The sequence below is a fragment of the Myotis daubentonii genome, chromosome 2 (assembly GCF_963259705.1).
Source record: "Myotis daubentonii chromosome 2, mMyoDau2.1, whole genome shotgun sequence".
Classification (NCBI taxonomy): Eukaryota; Metazoa; Chordata; class Mammalia; order Chiroptera; family Vespertilionidae; genus Myotis; species Myotis daubentonii.
In genome coordinates, this window is record NC_081841.1 from 193829478 (window position 1) to 193847287 (window position 17810).

General features: G+C 42.0%; 1 protein-coding gene and 1 pseudogene across 1 annotated transcript; one reads left to right on the forward strand and one right to left on the reverse strand.

Moving 5' to 3' along the window:
* Positions 1–2717: 2717 nt before the first annotated feature.
* LOC132228836 (small nucleolar RNA U3) lies at positions 2718–2893 on the reverse strand (annotated as a pseudogene).
* Positions 2894–3810: 917 nt separating this feature from the next.
* Positions 3811–10676, forward strand: CFAP97D2 (CFAP97 domain containing 2). Its single transcript, XM_059681091.1, has 3 exons — positions 3811–3900; positions 9558–9638; positions 10554–10676. The coding sequence occupies exons 1-3, from the start codon at positions 3811–3813 to the stop codon at positions 10674–10676; spliced, it is 294 nt and encodes a 97-aa protein (XP_059537074.1).
* The last annotated feature ends 7134 nt before the right edge of the window (positions 10677–17810 follow it).

Consider the following 17810-nt stretch of genomic DNA (forward strand, 5'->3'; position numbering starts at 1 on the left):
TATCACTTGGTAATATTTCAGGACATTTCTAATAAACTCAATATTCAAGTCATTGTTGGGCCAAAACACTGATGAAGGCTGAAGCCAAACGCACAATTATTATCTGAATAATCGAATGAAAAATAGGTTTTGTTGTTTATTTTCTGCAGGGTATGAGTAGAAACTGTGATATTAAACGTTCAAACCCAGCTCAATATAAAAAATTCATAAAATGCAAAGTGGTATCATGGATTCAATCTTGGAATAAGGAAAAGAACATTAGTAGAAATTAACATGGATACTTACTATTAATTAAACTCCAGATTTTTCCATTTTCTACTTTTATGAGTAATTACTTGATGTATATGAATCCTTATCAGTGTTTCAGTTTATTTCCTCAGGATAGATTTCACAGAGATACTGGTTAACTGACTTTTCTGGCCTGACCTCGTTAAGAACACGGTTAAGGACCAAAACTTAGTTTGAGCCTGTGAGGGTGAGTGCACTGAAACCCAAGTCATGCAGTCGATGATGGTCTTTCCGGTTCATGGTGGGGGAGGGTGGGGGCATGTCAAATTTTTCTAGATCCTTTGTTTGGGGCCCTACCATCAAGTTTAATCAAATAGCAAATGTTATGTGAGTGGTTGGTTAGTTAAGAATAAACATAGATGACTAGGACTCTTACTTGAGGTCACTTCTTTGACAGGAGCCATTGAAAAAAATGTGTGTATCAACACGTTATGAGTGCTCCCATTAGTTAAAAAACCCTCCAGTTTCTATTTTGCCCTCAACCACTGGTCTGTCCACATGAATGTAAGCAAACTGGACAGACCACTGCCTCCACTCGTCAGTTGACTGGCAGCAACTATGAGCATTGTCAGAAGTTTCTCAGCACATGTGGCAAAGAGGATTCAGGAAATGGAAAGATAAGAATCATATAGAACCAGCCCCACAGTCTGAACCAAAAACATCTCAGTTGGGGAATCATTCATAAACCAGATCATTATTTCCATCATCATTAAAATAGCAGATATTTATTGAACGTCTACTTAATATTGGACTGGACCAATGACAATAATTGGGTAAAGGAAATTATTTTAATGGAATTCCTCTGAATATGACATATAGATTTTGTAGGCTAAGAAATCTTAATGAAGTCTTATGTCTTAAAGTGTTGGCTGTATTTTTTGGTAGTAATTCTTTCATCTATCTTCTACACATGCATAGTTTTCTAAAGTTAATACTTGTGGGTAATTCTGAACTAAAATAAATTAGTTCTTTGAAAAACCCAAACTGTTTTGTAACTGTCAATATATCAACCACTTTAGTAGCCTACAAGGTTTTTGCCAAAGTCTTGAAGATCATCAGACCAGCAAAGTACAGGTAACTCAGCTGCCTAAAGCAGAAAAAGGGACAATCATATTCTGTTTATTCACATCTTATTTTTCCCAAATCTGATTCAGTTTAAGCTTGATTGATTCTCTTTCAGACCGACAGGCACTGAATCATACTAATAGATGGAACACGATTTCTCATAAAATGCCCTTTTTCTTTATTTACACACAACTGAACAATGAGTTCCCATTCACTAATTCTGCACTACAACATTTTCTGTAATGGATACTGTAATGTCATGAAGATTAGAATTCTGAAATGAAAATAATATTGCTACTTTGTTGTTAACCAATTCTTCTAATGTCATTTCCAAAATGATGCATATGATTTCAACAAAGCTGTATGACTCAACAGATATGCCAGCATGACTTTTACTTCATTTGTCTCATAGAAAACCCATCCCAACTAGATAAAAGCCATTCAGCAAGGAAGGGCTTAAAATGGCTAAAACTTTCCATAACTAATCCTCAAATTAATTGAAAAAAAATTAATGAAGATCTGCCACCTAAGTTGCAAATAAAAGTATTTGGAATTGTCCAAATTATTATAAACTAGAGGCCCGATGCACAAAAATTTGTGCACTGGCGCGGAGGGGGGTGCCCCTCAGCCCCCCTTGTACCCTCTCACAGTCTGGGACCCCTCGGGAGATAACCACCTGCTGGCTTAGGCCCGCTCCCCGGGTGGCAAATGGCAGGCCCGATCCCTTGGTGCCTGCCCTGCCTCCCCGGGTCACACACACGGCAGGGCCGATCCGGGGGTTGGGGCGCTGCCCTGGGTTGGGTCGCACAGGGGACACCCGGGCGGGCCAACCAATCGCTGCTGCCTCGCCCAGCTGACCCGGGTCATAGATATCAGACCCATATGGCGGTGGGGCTGGCAGGATGGCGCTGTCCCACCCTGCCTGCAGTATGCAAATTAGCCGCCATCTTTGTTGGTGGTTAATTTGCATATCACGCTGATTAGCCCATGGGAGGTGTAGCAAAGGTACGTTCAATTACCATGTTTGTCTATCATTGGATAGGATTATTAAAAGATAAGAGATCCTGCAGCTGTGTGTGTCCCATGGGTTACAGTCTGAATTGTGTGTCCCCAAAATTCAAATGTTAAACTCCCAACCCCAGCACTTCAGAATGTAACCGTATTTAGAGATTCTGCTTCAATGAGGCAGTTAATTGCTAAGCCAATCTGACTGGGTCCTTAATAAGAACAGGGAGAGATATCAGGGACCCACAAGCACAGAGGGATAGCCATGTGAAGAGGCAACAAGAAGAGAGGAACATTGAGAGAAACCAAATCTGCCAACACCTCCATCTGGGACTTCCACCCCCAGAGCTATGAGAAAAGCCACTCAGACTGCATCCTCTCCCAGTGGAAGAGAAGAGCAATCATCAATGGCTGGTGGCAGCAGCAAAAGCAATGCCAAAAGCCAGCTTCATGCTCAGGAAAGGATGCTCTACCCGGTCAGAGGAACTTCTCTCACGTGACAAACTATAGAAATGATCCCTGAAAGTATAGTCTTAACCTGGGGGTGGGGGTTTTTCCGAAGCGCACGAAACCCACACATACCATAGTGATGGTGACTTTTTCCAACTGTGCTATTTTACCCACACATATATTGGCCTGAGTTTTCTCAAAACCTTTTCACTCTCAAAGCTTGACAAAGCGTTTTGAATCCTCCAGCATTTTTGAAACAGTTCAAGCTGACACGTTAATTAGCATACAATTACTGAATGGCCAATCACACACCACTTATTCCAGCCCCGCCTGGTTCACGTAAACGCTGACGACAACAAAGTGCACCAGCTGTGGGACAAGCCTCAGCTTAAACCGAGGCGTGGAAGCCGGGACCTTTCACAAGAAAAACATGAAAGTGGAAGATGAAATGACCACCCAAAGCAGAACTCTGACGTTTGCAAAGCACGCCCCATTTTTAAACTTTGTCCTGTGATCAAAGCACCAGATGTGTAAATGTTGTTTTCCAAATAAAGGGATTATTAGGTCATAAAAAATAAGATAAGAGAGAGCGGAAATAAAGAAGGGTGGAAAGGAGAAAGGAAGGAGAAAACATGAGAAAGAAGGGAAAGAAAAGACAAGGGGAGAGAGGAGGAAGAAAGCAAGGAAAGAAGGAAGGAAGGGAAGGAGAAAAGTTAGTTGGAGGAGAAATTCTTTGACCTATTATGGGAGAAGCAAGGGATGGTCATCAAAATGGCATCACTAAGCCAGTCAAGATCTCTTGAGAAAATATTCATTGGAGGGAAGAATATTCAATTTTCTGTTAAGCACGCTTAGGTGATCCTCTTGTCCTCTTCCCTTTCTCCTTAGCTCAGATGCCTTGGCAACTGTCATGTGATCCAGCAAACACAGCCCTCTCCAGGGTAGCACCTTGGCCTGAACCAGTCTCTCTCTGCAGGGAGCAGGTTGGTGTTGCTGTTTGCGATGCTCAGGGCACCCCGGCTGACACTTCCCTGCAGAAGTGAGTACTTGCAGAGCACATGGGAGAAAGCCTACCAGGATCACAGGAAAAAGGTAGGAATGGTGGGTGACAGGCCCTGGTGGCTCAAGGTGAGGCCCCCAAAACAGTAACCATGAAATGCCAGGGCTTTCCCTGAAAACCAAAAGCTAATTTTCTTTTCAGAGATGGAATGATTGAAATGACATTTCCTTAAAAAGTCGGTCACATATGTTGCCATACAATAAAAATTCCATTAAATAGATCATGGTTTTCATGTGTCATGTTTTAGGACCATTTCCTTTTCAATTAAAGCATATGTTTATAAAGTACTTAGTTTTTCATAAACCACTCAAAAGTATCTTAAGACAGAAAGATCTGAGGGACCCTTTTCCTTATCAAAACGGCATACTCCCTCATGGCCAGTGTGCCTCAGTTGGTTGGAGCACGGTCTCATATACTGAATGGTTGCAGGTTTGATTCCTGGTCAGGGCACATATCTAGGTTGCAGGAGCATACAGGAGGCAATTGATCAATGTTCTCTCTCACATCAATGTTTCTCTCTCTCTCGCTCTCTCTCTATCCCTCTCTCTCTAAAATCAATAAGCATATTCTTGGGTGAGGGTTAAAAAAAATCAGTATTCTTCAGTGGGGACAAAAAGCCATTTTTTATCTCCATTAGAAGATTCATTATTATTTCCATTTGATTTGATGCAAATGTGGACATCTTTTGAGGTCACCATGAGGTTTCCAAATGGCCTGCCGGGGTCTTCTGCCTATGAGACTTCAGGGGAGCCATCCAACTGCTCAGTGCTGGGTTGGTCATGTCTCCACATCAGTGTTCATCCAGGTTGAGAAATGCTCTGAGGGGATGTTCTGGTACAGACTATTGCTCTGTGATTGTCTGTAGCGATCCCCCCAGGCAGTAGAACCAAGGTTTCTGCAGGATAACGAGACCCAGGCAAGCCTTTCTACTCCTTCAGGGTTCTGCCCAGCTGGGTTGTGGTGTGACATGGTGGCCTCAGGGAGGCTTAGGTGGCACTTACTACAAGGCTGGCCTGGTGCCCATATGCACAACTGGGCCCTGAACCCATTGTGCTCCTTGAGAGTCCCACTGAGCACTCTTCGCCCAGCTGTTCCAGGGCTCACCCTCACTTCCTAGACCTCTGGCCTTCCTGGAAGTCTTGTCTGTGCCTAAGAAGCATATCTCCACCTGGCTCTGCAGTCTCTTGTTCTGCTGTCTCGTGTTGCTTCATGACTGATGTAACAGATTTATTATTTTGTTTGTTTCCTCCAGCCTGTGAGGGGGTGGCTGTGTCCTGTCACCAAGATATTCTCAGCACCTAGAGCACACAGTACCTGCTTAGTACATCGTTGTTGCCAGGGAGAGACTGAAAAAGGTATTCATGACTGGCCACTGTGGCTCAGTGGTTGAGTGTCGACCTATGAACCAGGAAGTCATGGTTCGATTCCGGTCAAGGGCACATGCCAGTCGATGATTCTCTCTCATCATCGATGTTCCTATCTCTCTCCCACACCGAAATCAATAAAAATATATTTTTTAAAAAGAAAAGGGTATGCATGACAGTAACAAGTATAAACCATTAGCATCACCTTTTTGAATAATAGACAAGACTGTAAACACCATGGGTGTTGTGTTGTTCATTTCTGTATCCCAGGGACTAGAATCGTCCCTGATAAGAGGTGGCTGATAAACACCCCCCGTAAACATGAGGAAACTGTGCCTAAGAAACTGTAAGGTGAGGAAGATTCAGAAGAGTCAGTGTGGAAAGTGGAGAGCTGATTGAATGGAGAGTGTGTTGACAGTTGGCATGGGCCCCAGGTGTGGGTGGGGAGCATAAACTCACATAACACCGACTCATGCAGTTCTACGATGTCCCAGAAACACATGGTTGCTGGGGCTAACGATGGAGTGCTGGCACACCCCAATACAGCTCGTGGTCAGCAGCAGGGCATGGGGCCAGGGAACCAGTGATCCTGGCATGAGGAGTTAAAGGGAGGGCCACAGATCTTACCTGGAAGGGGATGAAATAAAGAGGGGGAGTCAGTCAAGGAGAGATGCTGGGAGCCACGTAAGGTCAAGGAGTCACTCTTGAGCACAGTCAACTAAGAAAGCTGAAAGGAAAGGGACTGTGGGTGAAGAATGGACAACTGAAGCACAGCTTCCCAAAGGGGTGGTTCCTGTGAGGACGATGCCTGAGACCTGGCGCAGCTGTCCCCATGGTGTAGAACTCATTTAGGGGAAGACAAAACTGTGGTCCAGATGCTAAAGGCCCCAGTGAATGAGAGGAAACAGGCTTGCAGCAGAACGTGGGTGAGGAGGAATGAGGGCTGTGGGTGTGGGAGACACCCTGCTCTACCTGGAGGCAGCAGGGAAGAAGCATCAAGACCCTTTTACACTCCATGGCATTACAACTTGGCTAGACCAGCCAGAGTGGCTCAATTGGTTGAGCGTTGTCCTGTGCACCAAAAGGTTGCTGGTTCGATTCCCTGTCAGGGCACATACCTGGGTTGTGGGTTTAATATCCAGCTGGGGAGCATATGGAAGGCAACTGATCAATGTTTCTTTCTCACATCCGTATTTTTTCCCTCTCTCCTCCCCTCCCTCCTTCCCTCTGTCAAAGCATGTCCTCAGGTGAGGGTTTAAAAAAACAACAACTTGACTTAGAACAAATTCTTCTATATTAAGAATAGGGGAAGTCAGTTCTTTAAAGTAATTTTGTTTCTTACTGCTTGGCTGAGAAACCTGGGAATATAAGGGACTTTGATGCAATAGAGGGGAGAAAATAGACTTGAAGGAGACCACCATGCGCAGAACCATGTCTCACCCTGGCATCTCAACAGAGCCCTCTACCTTACACTTGATTACACCTTTATGTTAAAATAAAATTAAAGTAACCTTAATAAAATACAAATTGCTATTTCTCTAACATAATAATTTGCAATATAAATATCTAATCCCTAAGCCAGTATCTTAATTAACAGGGAAACACTAAAAGTGTTCCCTATAAAGTAAGAAATAAGACAAGTATGCCTTCTATCTGTTATATGTTTTTTAAAATTGTGTTGGCGGTATTAGCCAATACAAGTAGACAAGACAAATCCATTAGGCAAGAAAATAGGTATTGGGGTTGTCTTCTATGTGTGGATGAAATGATTAAATAACTGATGGATCTAAAAGAATCAATGAAAAAATAAATATAGTTGGGGAAAGTAATTACAAATTATATCACAGACAAAGGGTTAATATCCTTATGTATAGCACGGCTGGTGTGGCTCAATGGATTTTCAGTCATTGACCCATTAACCTTGAAGTCACTGGTTTGATTCTGGGTCAGGGCACATGCCTGGGTTGCAGGCTCAATCTCTAGTAGGGGGTGTGCAGGAAGCTGCCGATTGATGATTCTCTCTCATCATTGATGTTTCTATCTCTCTCTCTCCCTCTCTTTTCCTCTCTGAAATCAATAAAACTATATTTTTAAAAACATATTAAAATATCCTTATGTATAAAGGATTTGTAAAAAGGAATAGAAAAATGCAAACAACCCCATATGAAAATGGACAAGTGATATGAACAAAAGTTCACAGAAAAAGAACTGCAAATAGCTCTTAACCTATAAAAAGATTATCAACTTCACTTGTAATAGAGAAATGCAAATTAAACTTGCACTCTAATGCCATTTCTTAACTATTAGATTGTCATAAGTTCCCAAACTTGTTGGCAGCACTCTGGTGGGCAAAAGGGCACAGCCCTGTGTGTGTGTAGCCGGGGAGAGGTTAGGGGGTGATTTAGCAATGTCTAATGAAATTATACACCCATTTTTACTTTACCCAGCAGTCCATTTCTTAGTATCCACTCCGGAGGTACACTGGCAAAGATACATGAAGAAATTGCAAAAGATTCTAATTGCAGCATTATTTGTAATAGCAAAATTGGAACTAACCAAAATGCCCATCAAAAGTGAGCTGGGTGAAAAGATTAGGATGCTTTCACACAGTGAAGTATTATACAGGTATAAAAACGGATGAAAAACAGCTGTATATAGTACTATAAAGTTATCTCTAGAATGTATTTTGAAAAAAACAATGGATGAAAATGTGTAAAATGTCCTCTTTATATCTAAAAATAGGGAGTGAAGAGGGGAGGCAGGGGAGAGTGGGTGGGAAGAAATCAACCAATGAACTTGTACTCATATATGCATAACCCATGGACACAGATAATGGAGTCGTGGGGATCTGGAGGGGGGGCAGGAGCCAGCTGGGAGAGGTTAATAGGGGGGAAGAAGGGCTTATGTAATAATTTCAACAATAAAGATTAAAATAATAGTTATAAATAAAAATAAAAATAAAAAAGAGGGTATGAAAATGTGATATATATACTAGAGGCCTGGTGCACGAAATTCGTGCATTTGGGGGGGGGTGCCCTTAGCCAGGCCTGCACTCACTTGCAGTCCAGAAGTCCTTGGGGGATGTCCAACTGACAGCTTAGGTAGTTAGATATCCTTAGCGCTGCCGTGGAGGTGGGAGAGGCTCCCGCCACCCCCGTTGCGCTCGCCAGCCATGAGCCCGGCTTCTGACTGAGAGGCATTCCCCCTGTGGGAGCTCACTGACCACCAGGGGGCAGCTCCTGCATTGAGCGTCTGCCCCCTGGTGGTCAGTGCGTGTCATAGTGACCCATCATTCTGTGGTTCAGTCGATTTGCATATTAGCTTTTTATTATATAGGATGTATATATATTATGTATCTTCATATTTTCAGAAATGAAAGGAATCACTATAAAGTTAGAAGATTTGTCAATAGGGAATAGGGTGAAGATGGTAGGGCTCAGACCACTTAGTAAAAGAAGCTGTTTGACAGATTTGACTTTGGAGCCATGTAAACATGTTACATGTTATAAAACAAAATGAAATGTTAAAAGCATTCCAGAACGAGGTGTTACTCAAACCCTCTCACCATCCAGCCCTTTCACCATCCCTTGGCTCTCCACACATGGGCTCTGTTCCATCTCTGGGGGTTTGATTCCCAGAGTGCATGGTGCTTACATTATCATTTCAGCAGACTCAGCTGTGGAGCTTCCCAATGCTGTCCCTCTCAGATTATCGGCTAATAGGTCCCGGTGGTTAGTGATATCTATAAGCAAGTATCTGTATAGAATCTGGGGGGATTCCTTTTTATTGCAAATGCCAAATAGCCCTCATGCGTTTAGCCCATCACATTTTAAAACATACATTTCTTCTCTTGCTTATACATTTTCTGATAGGAAACTCTGCAGGGATCATTTTGAAGTTAATCAATGTCGAAGGCGCTCATCCTAAAAATATTGCTGGAGGCTCAGAGATTAGGGTGAGGTGGGTACAGGGACATAATTCACTGTCTTAAAGGCCTTGGCAACAGAGTGCGAAACAGAAATGTCAGCTGATGGTTGTGGTTAATGAAACCTCACTCTGTACCCATTTAATTCTCTACTTGAAAATGACACAATAGGCTCATTTTTGAGGGCTGCCTGATTCCTCCAGGGGATATTTGGATTCTGAATCAAGTCCTGAGCCTCATTCAGAACGTTCTACCACAGCCGACTTAGAAGCTTTGGTGCCAGGAATACTGATCTATACATGTCCCCAGTGCCAGCAACCCAGAAGCTGCACAGTCTAAGCTGACATTAATTATCTACTACAAGTGTGCCTGAGGTCACATCGCCCGCTCTGTGCCGCAGGTCCGGGAGGCCCAGCCCCTCGTGGACACCCGTGCCCCGCTGTTTCTCAGCCACTTCCACCTGAACCTCAAGAAGCTGAAGGTACCTTTCCATTTTACTTCTTGGCTACCATCATAGCTAACTAGAAAATGTCAGCTTCAAAACCCAGGAAAATGGAAAAGGCAGGCTCAGTGAGGAATAACAAGTCACTATCAAAGATAAAATGCTGTCTAGACAACCAATTTACCTTGTCACGCTCCAAACGGAACTGGCGGGAATTGCACCAGGAATCTTTCTCTAGTCTTCATGTTGATCCATCATGCTTTGAGGAAAAGGGGGGGCGGGGAGGAGAGGAAATTCACAGTGGTGATTTAGTTATTCAGTAATTAAGTAATTAGCATCATTTCTTTATACCAGGCCATTTCATGGCCACCTCAGAATATATATTTCTTGATGCTTAAGCCATCAAGTGAAACTAAGAATCACACAGGTTATGCTGATAATAATGCCCCCAAAAGCAAACCACTATGTGCTTTTTATGTGCCTGTTAAGTAATACTATCCTAAATTAGCAGAACAAAAACTATGTAACCACTTTCTAGCAAGTCAACAGATCAATCCATGTGAAAACCTAAAACAAGAGGGCTGTTGTTTTCCCTGGGCTTAAATCTTTTCTTCTGAGCAGTGTAAGATATCTTTCTTAAAATATAAAGTGATTTCCTCAGTAGCATCACTGACACAGGTCAGAGTTTTAGAGGATGACATACTTTCACAAAGAATCATATCATCTTTTCTGTGACTTTCACTCTGGGCATATGAGATTTGGCTCCATCCTAATGGTTTCCAATTCAGAGACCAAGGAGCCTGCACACATCACACTCATGCTGGAGCTTGGGGGCAATGGGAAACCCACAGGGTGCTCAAGTCTAAGGGGTTGAGGGATCCTCTGGATAACTCTGTGCACAGTAATAGCACAGATGCAGCTGGTGCTTGTAGAGGCTCCTGTGTCTGCCCACAGCTGGAGGAGGAGAGGCTCTCCGTCATCGACAGGGACAACCGCCTGCTGCTGGAGAAGGTGGCCTGCATCATGAGGACCAGTGGACAGACTGACAGCAGAGATGACTACACACACAGGAGGTAACTGGGGCCCAGAACCACCCGGAAGGACCTGGAGCGCTTGGCTCCAGGGCCTGAGCAGAAGAGTTGCCCATGAGACAGAGTGAGGCATTTCCGTCCTCCCTCAACCACATGCCAGAGAATGAATGGCCTTTTTCTCTGTGGTCCATGTTTTACCTGAGACGTGACTTCACTCAGGAAGCTTTGGGGCAGGTGGAGTCGGCCTGGGTGTCAGGAACATCCTGTGCCTCCTAGTTGCACCCCACTATCCAGTTGCTGTCATTAAAATCTGGAGCTATGGGTCAACCTCCATTTTCCTACATTAGATCTAGCATCACTTTCCACTTTAAAGACAGATATTTAATCTGAGTGTAAAATCACTGTTCAGTATTGATTACCTTAAAGCTGTGATGAAGGGGCCTAGTCTAACAGTTAACCCCCGGTATCACTCAGAGAGAAGCTTACCATTGTCCCCACTTCAGCTCCAGTGCTCTGAGATTTTACCCAGGGAGAGAAGCAGACCAGAGCACAGAGAGCTCCTGATCTCACCCCAAAAGGAAATAGCATCATTTGCAGCCTAGTGTGGAGAAGTCCAAGCCTTATTGGACATGAAATAAAAGGCATCCCAATTGGGAAGAAAGAAATAAAGCTGTCTCTATTCACAGATGATATGATCTTGCATATAGAAAATCCTAAGGAAACCACTAAAAAAATAAGCTATTAGACCCAATACACAAGTTCAACATGGTAGCAGGATACAAGATCAACATACAAAAGTCTCTTGTATTTTCATATACTTGCAATGAACAATCTGAAAATGAAATTAATATCATTCTACTCACAAAAGTATCAAACAGAATAAAATACTTGTGAATAAATTTAACAAAGGAAGTGCAAAATTATATTCTGAAAAACTACAAAATATCATTGAAATAAATTAAAGAAGATCTAAATAAATGGGAAAAAAATCTCATGTTCATGGTTCAGAAGACTCAATATTGTTAAGATAGCAATATTCTCCAAACTGGCCCACAGATTCAGTGCAATTCCTATCAGAATCCCAGCTTACTTCTTTGCAGAAATTGACAAGCTGGTTCTAATCAGATGGAATTGTAAGGGACACCAAATAATCAAAATACTCCTGAGAAAGAAGAATAAAGTAGGATTTCAAACTTACTACTAAGCAATGGTAATCAAAACAATGTGGTACTTGCATAAATGCAGACATTTAAAATATATTTAATAGAATGGTATAGTATTAAGAGTCCAGAAATAAGCCTATGTGTCTGTTGTCGATTTATTTTCAACAAAGGTGCCATGACCCCTCAATGGAGAAAAAGTAGTACTATCAATAAATGAAGCTGAGACAACTCGTTATTCATATGTAAATGAATAAAGTTGGATTCTTACCTCATCCCATATATGGGTCAAAGCCTAAATGTAAGAGCTGAAACTGTTCAACTCTTAGAAGAAAACATAGAGGTGAATCTTCCTGACCTTATATTGGGCAATGATATTAGATATGACACCAAAAGCATGAACAACAAAGGAGGAAATAGATAAGCTTAATCAAAATTAAAAACATTTGTGCTTTGCCCTAGTCCATTTGGCTCAGTGGACTGAGCATCAGCCTGCAGACTGAAGGGCCCCTGGTTCGATTCCAGTCAAGGGCATATGCCTGGCTTATGGCTCGATCCCCAGTAGGGGTTGTGCAGGAGGCAGCTGATCAATTATTCTCTCTCATCATTGATATTTCTATCTCTCTCTCCCTCTCCCTTCCTCTCTGAAATCAATAAAAATATATTTAAAAATATAAAAATAAGAAAAATGTTTGTGCTTCAAAGAACACTATTAAGACAGTGAAAAGACACCCCACAAAATGAGAGAAAATATTTGCAAATCATATACATATATGATAAGGGAATTGTACCTAGAATATATGAAGAACTCTTACAGACTAATGATAAAAAGACAACCAAATTTTAAAAATGGGTAAAGGACCTGAATAGATATTTCTTCAAGGAAGATATACAAAAGGCCAAAAAACATGAAAAAATGCTCAATGTCATTAGTCACCAGGGAAATGCAAGTCAAAACCACAATATGATACCACTTTACACCCATTAGGTTGGCTAGAATAAAAAAGGCAGATAATAGCGAGTGTTGGTTAGGATGTGGAGAAATTAGAACCCTCATTCACTGCTGGTGGGAATGTAAAATGGTGCAGTCACTTTGGAAAGAAGTCTAGCTGTTTTTCTAATAATTGAACATAGAGTTGCCATATGATTCAATAATTCCACTCCCAGTTACATACACAAGAGAAATGAAACATGTCCATAAGTAAAACTTGTCCATAAATGTTTACAGTAGCATTATTCATAATAGCCAAAAAGTGGAAACTACCCAAATGCCCATCAACCGAAGAATAAACTATAAAGATGTAATTTTGTGACATCAATAACCAAAAAGATGAAGACAGTTATAACAAACAGTTTTTGTATATCGCTGAAGTTAAGCTGGTATAAATTCAATTAAGAGTGTTATAACTTTAGGATGTTAAGCACAAAATCCCCATGATTAAGCACAAATCAAACAACTATTGAATATACACCAAAGGAAATGAGAAAGGAATTTAAATGTTTCACTGAAAAAAGAAAAAAATCCCACACAAAAGAAGACAGTAATACGGGAAATGAGGAACAAAAAACTGTACAGCATATGGAAAACAAGTAGAAAGATGGCAAAGGTTCCTCCTTATCAGTAAACGCCAGTGCCTCTCCTGTACCCCTTCCTTCATTTCAACACGCTCTGATGCTGCAGATTTCTTCCCACATCCACGTCTTTAGCCCTGTTGTCACCCTGAGCATCAGCTGAACAGGTGACTTCACAAATCGTGACCTAAAAGGCATATTTGACTGTGGTTTGAAGCCATTCGATGACTCTACATTGCCTTCAACATAGGTCAGAACTCCTTGAGCTGCATACGAGCCTCTGTCAGCTTCCCACTGCCCTCTTGCCAGATGTGCCATGCCACCTGAGATGTCCTTGCTCTCCTTGCTTGCCTGGTGACTCCCACTTTTCTTCCAAGCCTCTGTCGCAGCATTACTTCTGATTGCACCTCTTCCCACTACGGTCAGGAAGTCCTGAGCATTCCTACCTCTGTGTCCCCACCTGCATCTATAACATTGCATTACATTTTCTCCCCTACATCTAATCTCCCTTAATTGGGCCATGAGGTCCCTGAGTTCAGAGCTACTGGTATGTTAGTTCATCTCTGAAACCCAGCATCTCCCAATCTGGGCACCTAGAGAAGAATGGGCTACTAAGTGTTTGCCACCAAGAGCGTACACCCCCTCTCTGAGAGCCCCTCCTGCTCTGTTGGCACTCAGGCTTCCCTCATGAATGCAGAATGAGAACTCTGTCCCTGGCTGTACCTCTCTCACTACTCCAAGAAATATCTATGGTGTTTTTGTTGCTGTTTTTAGTCTAAACAGGGGGAAAAGAGAACAGAAACTTCGCAGAGTTCAAAGGAAAGCAATGTGCTGCAAAGAGAAAACAAAGTCAGTCTGGGAAGGATCACAAACTCAGAGCCATTGTATGGAGCTAAAAAATGGCAAGAAGACTGGACAAGGACTGAGAAGTACCGGCACGCCCTCGAGAAGTATCCTGGGATTGGGCAGACAGGCAAGGGAAAAGGTAACTGTGATTTCTTTTTCATTTTAAATCCATAGCTATTTCAAATCTCCATTTACTTCCTCAGATTTATCAAACATATGGGCTCACTTATTCTTTGCTTGTTTAGGGCATTTTATTCTGTTGTCAACAAGCCTATGCCAAATGGTCATACCCTAATAATAGAAGACACGGAACAATGACTCAACTGATGAATTCCTCCACACAAACAAAAACTGTGAGGAGATAAAAATGAGCTCAGTTGACTGATTATAGGCTGTGGGAGAAAGATTTAGTGAAAAATAATAACTTAGCAGGATAGTATGCATAAAACCTCATTAAGAAATCATGTGACTATTCTGAATTAGCTGCCACACACTGCTAGTACAGAAAAGCAAAGAAAGAGTTTGCATCCAGAAAAGCAAAGAAAACCAGTAATTTGAAAGAGCTTGCCAGATAATTTAAACTCTAAACTCTCCCTGTTCATCTTATCCTTTCTGGTGACACAACCATAATTCTGAATGGAAAACAAAAAGAAATTTTAATTTTGTCATTAATTATCCTGCTCATGAATGTCCCAATAAATCAAATGAAAGAGTTGTAAAATCTCCACTCACTCCCCATCTGGATATATAGCCATTATGCAGTGGAACATTTGAGCACATTGCTTCCCCTTGAAATCTAGTCCATCATAGAGAAAAATGCATGATATCAAAGTTTAAACAAACACTCCTGGCCCCCACCCGCCACCCCCTGAACATGCTCCAGGCCCCACAGGCTCCCATACCATGCTACTCCCTGAAAGGGACTGCTCCTTTAGGTCCTCGCTGTCCCCACAGGCATTGGAGTTGATGTTGGCTCCACCAGCACTTTTTTCCTTGCCTGGTAGGGACGTTGAGAAGCCAAATCCTTCCTGCCTGCTTGCCTTGGACATTTCTTATAAAATCTTAAGGCACAGAGGAAACAAATATCTTTTGCAAAGAAGCTTAACTAATAAGCAATTACTGATCACTAAGGCATTCAGACAATTAAGTTTGTTTTGCAATTTACATTGAAAACTCGAACATTTTGTTTCAAATCTTTATTTTTAATTTCATTAGTTGTTTGTTTAAACAAAAGTGGGCCATACTCTATGTAATTTTCTGTAAATTTCTCATTTTTTTCAATAACACAGTGATTTTCAACCTTTTTCATCTCATGGCACACATAAGCCAATTACTAAAATTATCTGGCACACCAAAAATAAATATACATGTTTTTGCTGATCTAACAAAAAATGGTATAATTTTTATTCATTCACACCACTTGGCTATTGTTGTGTTGGCTACTGTCATTTTTTATTTGACATTAAGGGAAAAGAGGTCAGTGCCCCTGACTAAATAATCAGGTATTGTTCCCTTCCATTCTCTAAAAATCAATGGAGGCTTCTTAACAAGATGGCTCTGTAGATAAACTCGGTACTTGCTGCCTCCCACAACCACATCAGAATTACAATTAAAATACAGAACAACCATCATTCAGAACCACCTGAAATCTATCTGAAGGAAGTCCTACAACTAGAGCAGTGGTTCTCAACCTTGGCTGCACTTTAGAATCATCTGGGAATCTTTTTAAAATCCTGATTTCTGGGCCTCATCCTCCGGAAATTCTGTTTCTTTGTTACTAATGTTGTGGCCCCAGCCCATGACAAAGAAACAGAATTTCCAGAGGATGAGGCCCAGAAATCAGGATTTTAAAAAGATTCCCAGATGATTCTAAAGTGCAGCCAAGGTTGAGAACCACTTAACTAGAGAATTAAAGAAGAAGCACATCGAGACTGGTAGGAGGGGCAGAGATGCTGGGTGGAAACTCAGGAACTGCCTGGTCCCACACCCACGTGCAGTGGTTTAAAATTGGGAGGATACCTTGGCTTTGGAGATTTCCTTGAGGAGCAAAGGGTCCCAGCCCCACACGAAGCACCCCAGCCCCAGGTTCCAGTGCCTGGAAGAGAATTCCCTGAAAGTTCAGGTTGTAAAAACTTGGGGGGCTTGTGGCTGCTGGAGCCCAGGCAGTTCCTCTTAAAGGGCTGGCACACAGGCTTACTGAGCCTCACTCCCTCTGTGCTCCAGTGCTGGGATAGCAGCTTGAAAGGAACCTAGGACATTCAGGGAGGAACTAATTTGTCTGGAATCAGGGCAAGAGGTTGAGGGGCAGCTTTCTCCCAGACAGAGTGCTGGCCGGGGCCAGTGTTCCTTTGCTAATCCCTCCCTGCCACAGAGCCAACAGGCAGGGGCCATACCTGAATCTCCATCAACCTGGCTCACATTTCCACCAACCCTCATTCCCTAGACCCCACTCCTCCCTACTTGCAGGCTCATCCAAGCTATTTCCAGTGGCTTTTACATACAATTGGCCTCTCTTTCCTCATTCCTCTGACTTTCCTAAAATCTCTCAAACAAGCAGCAGCTGGCCTCAGCATGCCCCTTATCTTTCTCAGGCTAAGATTGGAAAAATATTTTCCTAATGCTTTTACAGTTTTCTTGATTCACTTTAAGTAACAGAATTTAATAAATATGGAATTTTTACACATTGTGTAAGTTAGAGATCAAAGTTCATTTCCTCCACAAATTTATTGCAAGTTAAATAAAAAACAGTTTACATTATCAGAAACCTATCATATTTTTCATACTTCCTGCAAACTGGTTTCCAGAGGTTTACAGGGGCTTACGTGCCCCAGCAGTACACAGGGCATTCCTAGGTCCTCGCTAGCAGGAGTCGCCTCCATGATAGCCACTGAAGTTGTTCTGGTCATGTGAGCTCTCCATGTCCTGGGACCCTTTTCCACTGGGATCTTTTTTTTTGCATTGCTATCTCTGCTGCCCTCCTTCAGTTTACATCTGTTGAATTTGTTTTTTGACATTTTTAAAATACATATATATTAATTGATTTCAGAGAGGAAGGGAGAGGGAGAGTATAGATAGAAACATCAATGATGAGAGAGAATCATTGATTGCCTGCCTCCTGCACACACCCCATTGGGGATTGAGCCCACAACCTGGGCCTATGCCCTGACTGGTATCCACCACTGAGCCATTCAACCGCTAAGCCACGCCAGTGGGGTGACATTTTATATTTTAGTATTTTTGTGTCACTTTATTTCAGGTTTGTGTCTTCTAAGAACACTGTGATTGTGCTTTTTATTCTAGTCTAGGAGGCTTTTGTCCTCTCCATTTTATCCAGTTATATTTATTGACATATAACATAAAGAAAAAACATTCAAACCTGTAAAGAATTTTTGTGAGTTTATTTGAGCCAATCTGTCAAGAATTGCTGGGAACCAGAACCTCAACAAGTTGAGATAATGCCCCGGAGAATGGCGGGTTACATCTATATTTATACACTAGTGGCCCAGTGCACAAAATTCGTACACATTAAAAGAGAATTAATTAGAGGAAATAATTTAATATTGCTATTTGCCTTTTATAATAGAAGTGTCAGAGATGAAAGA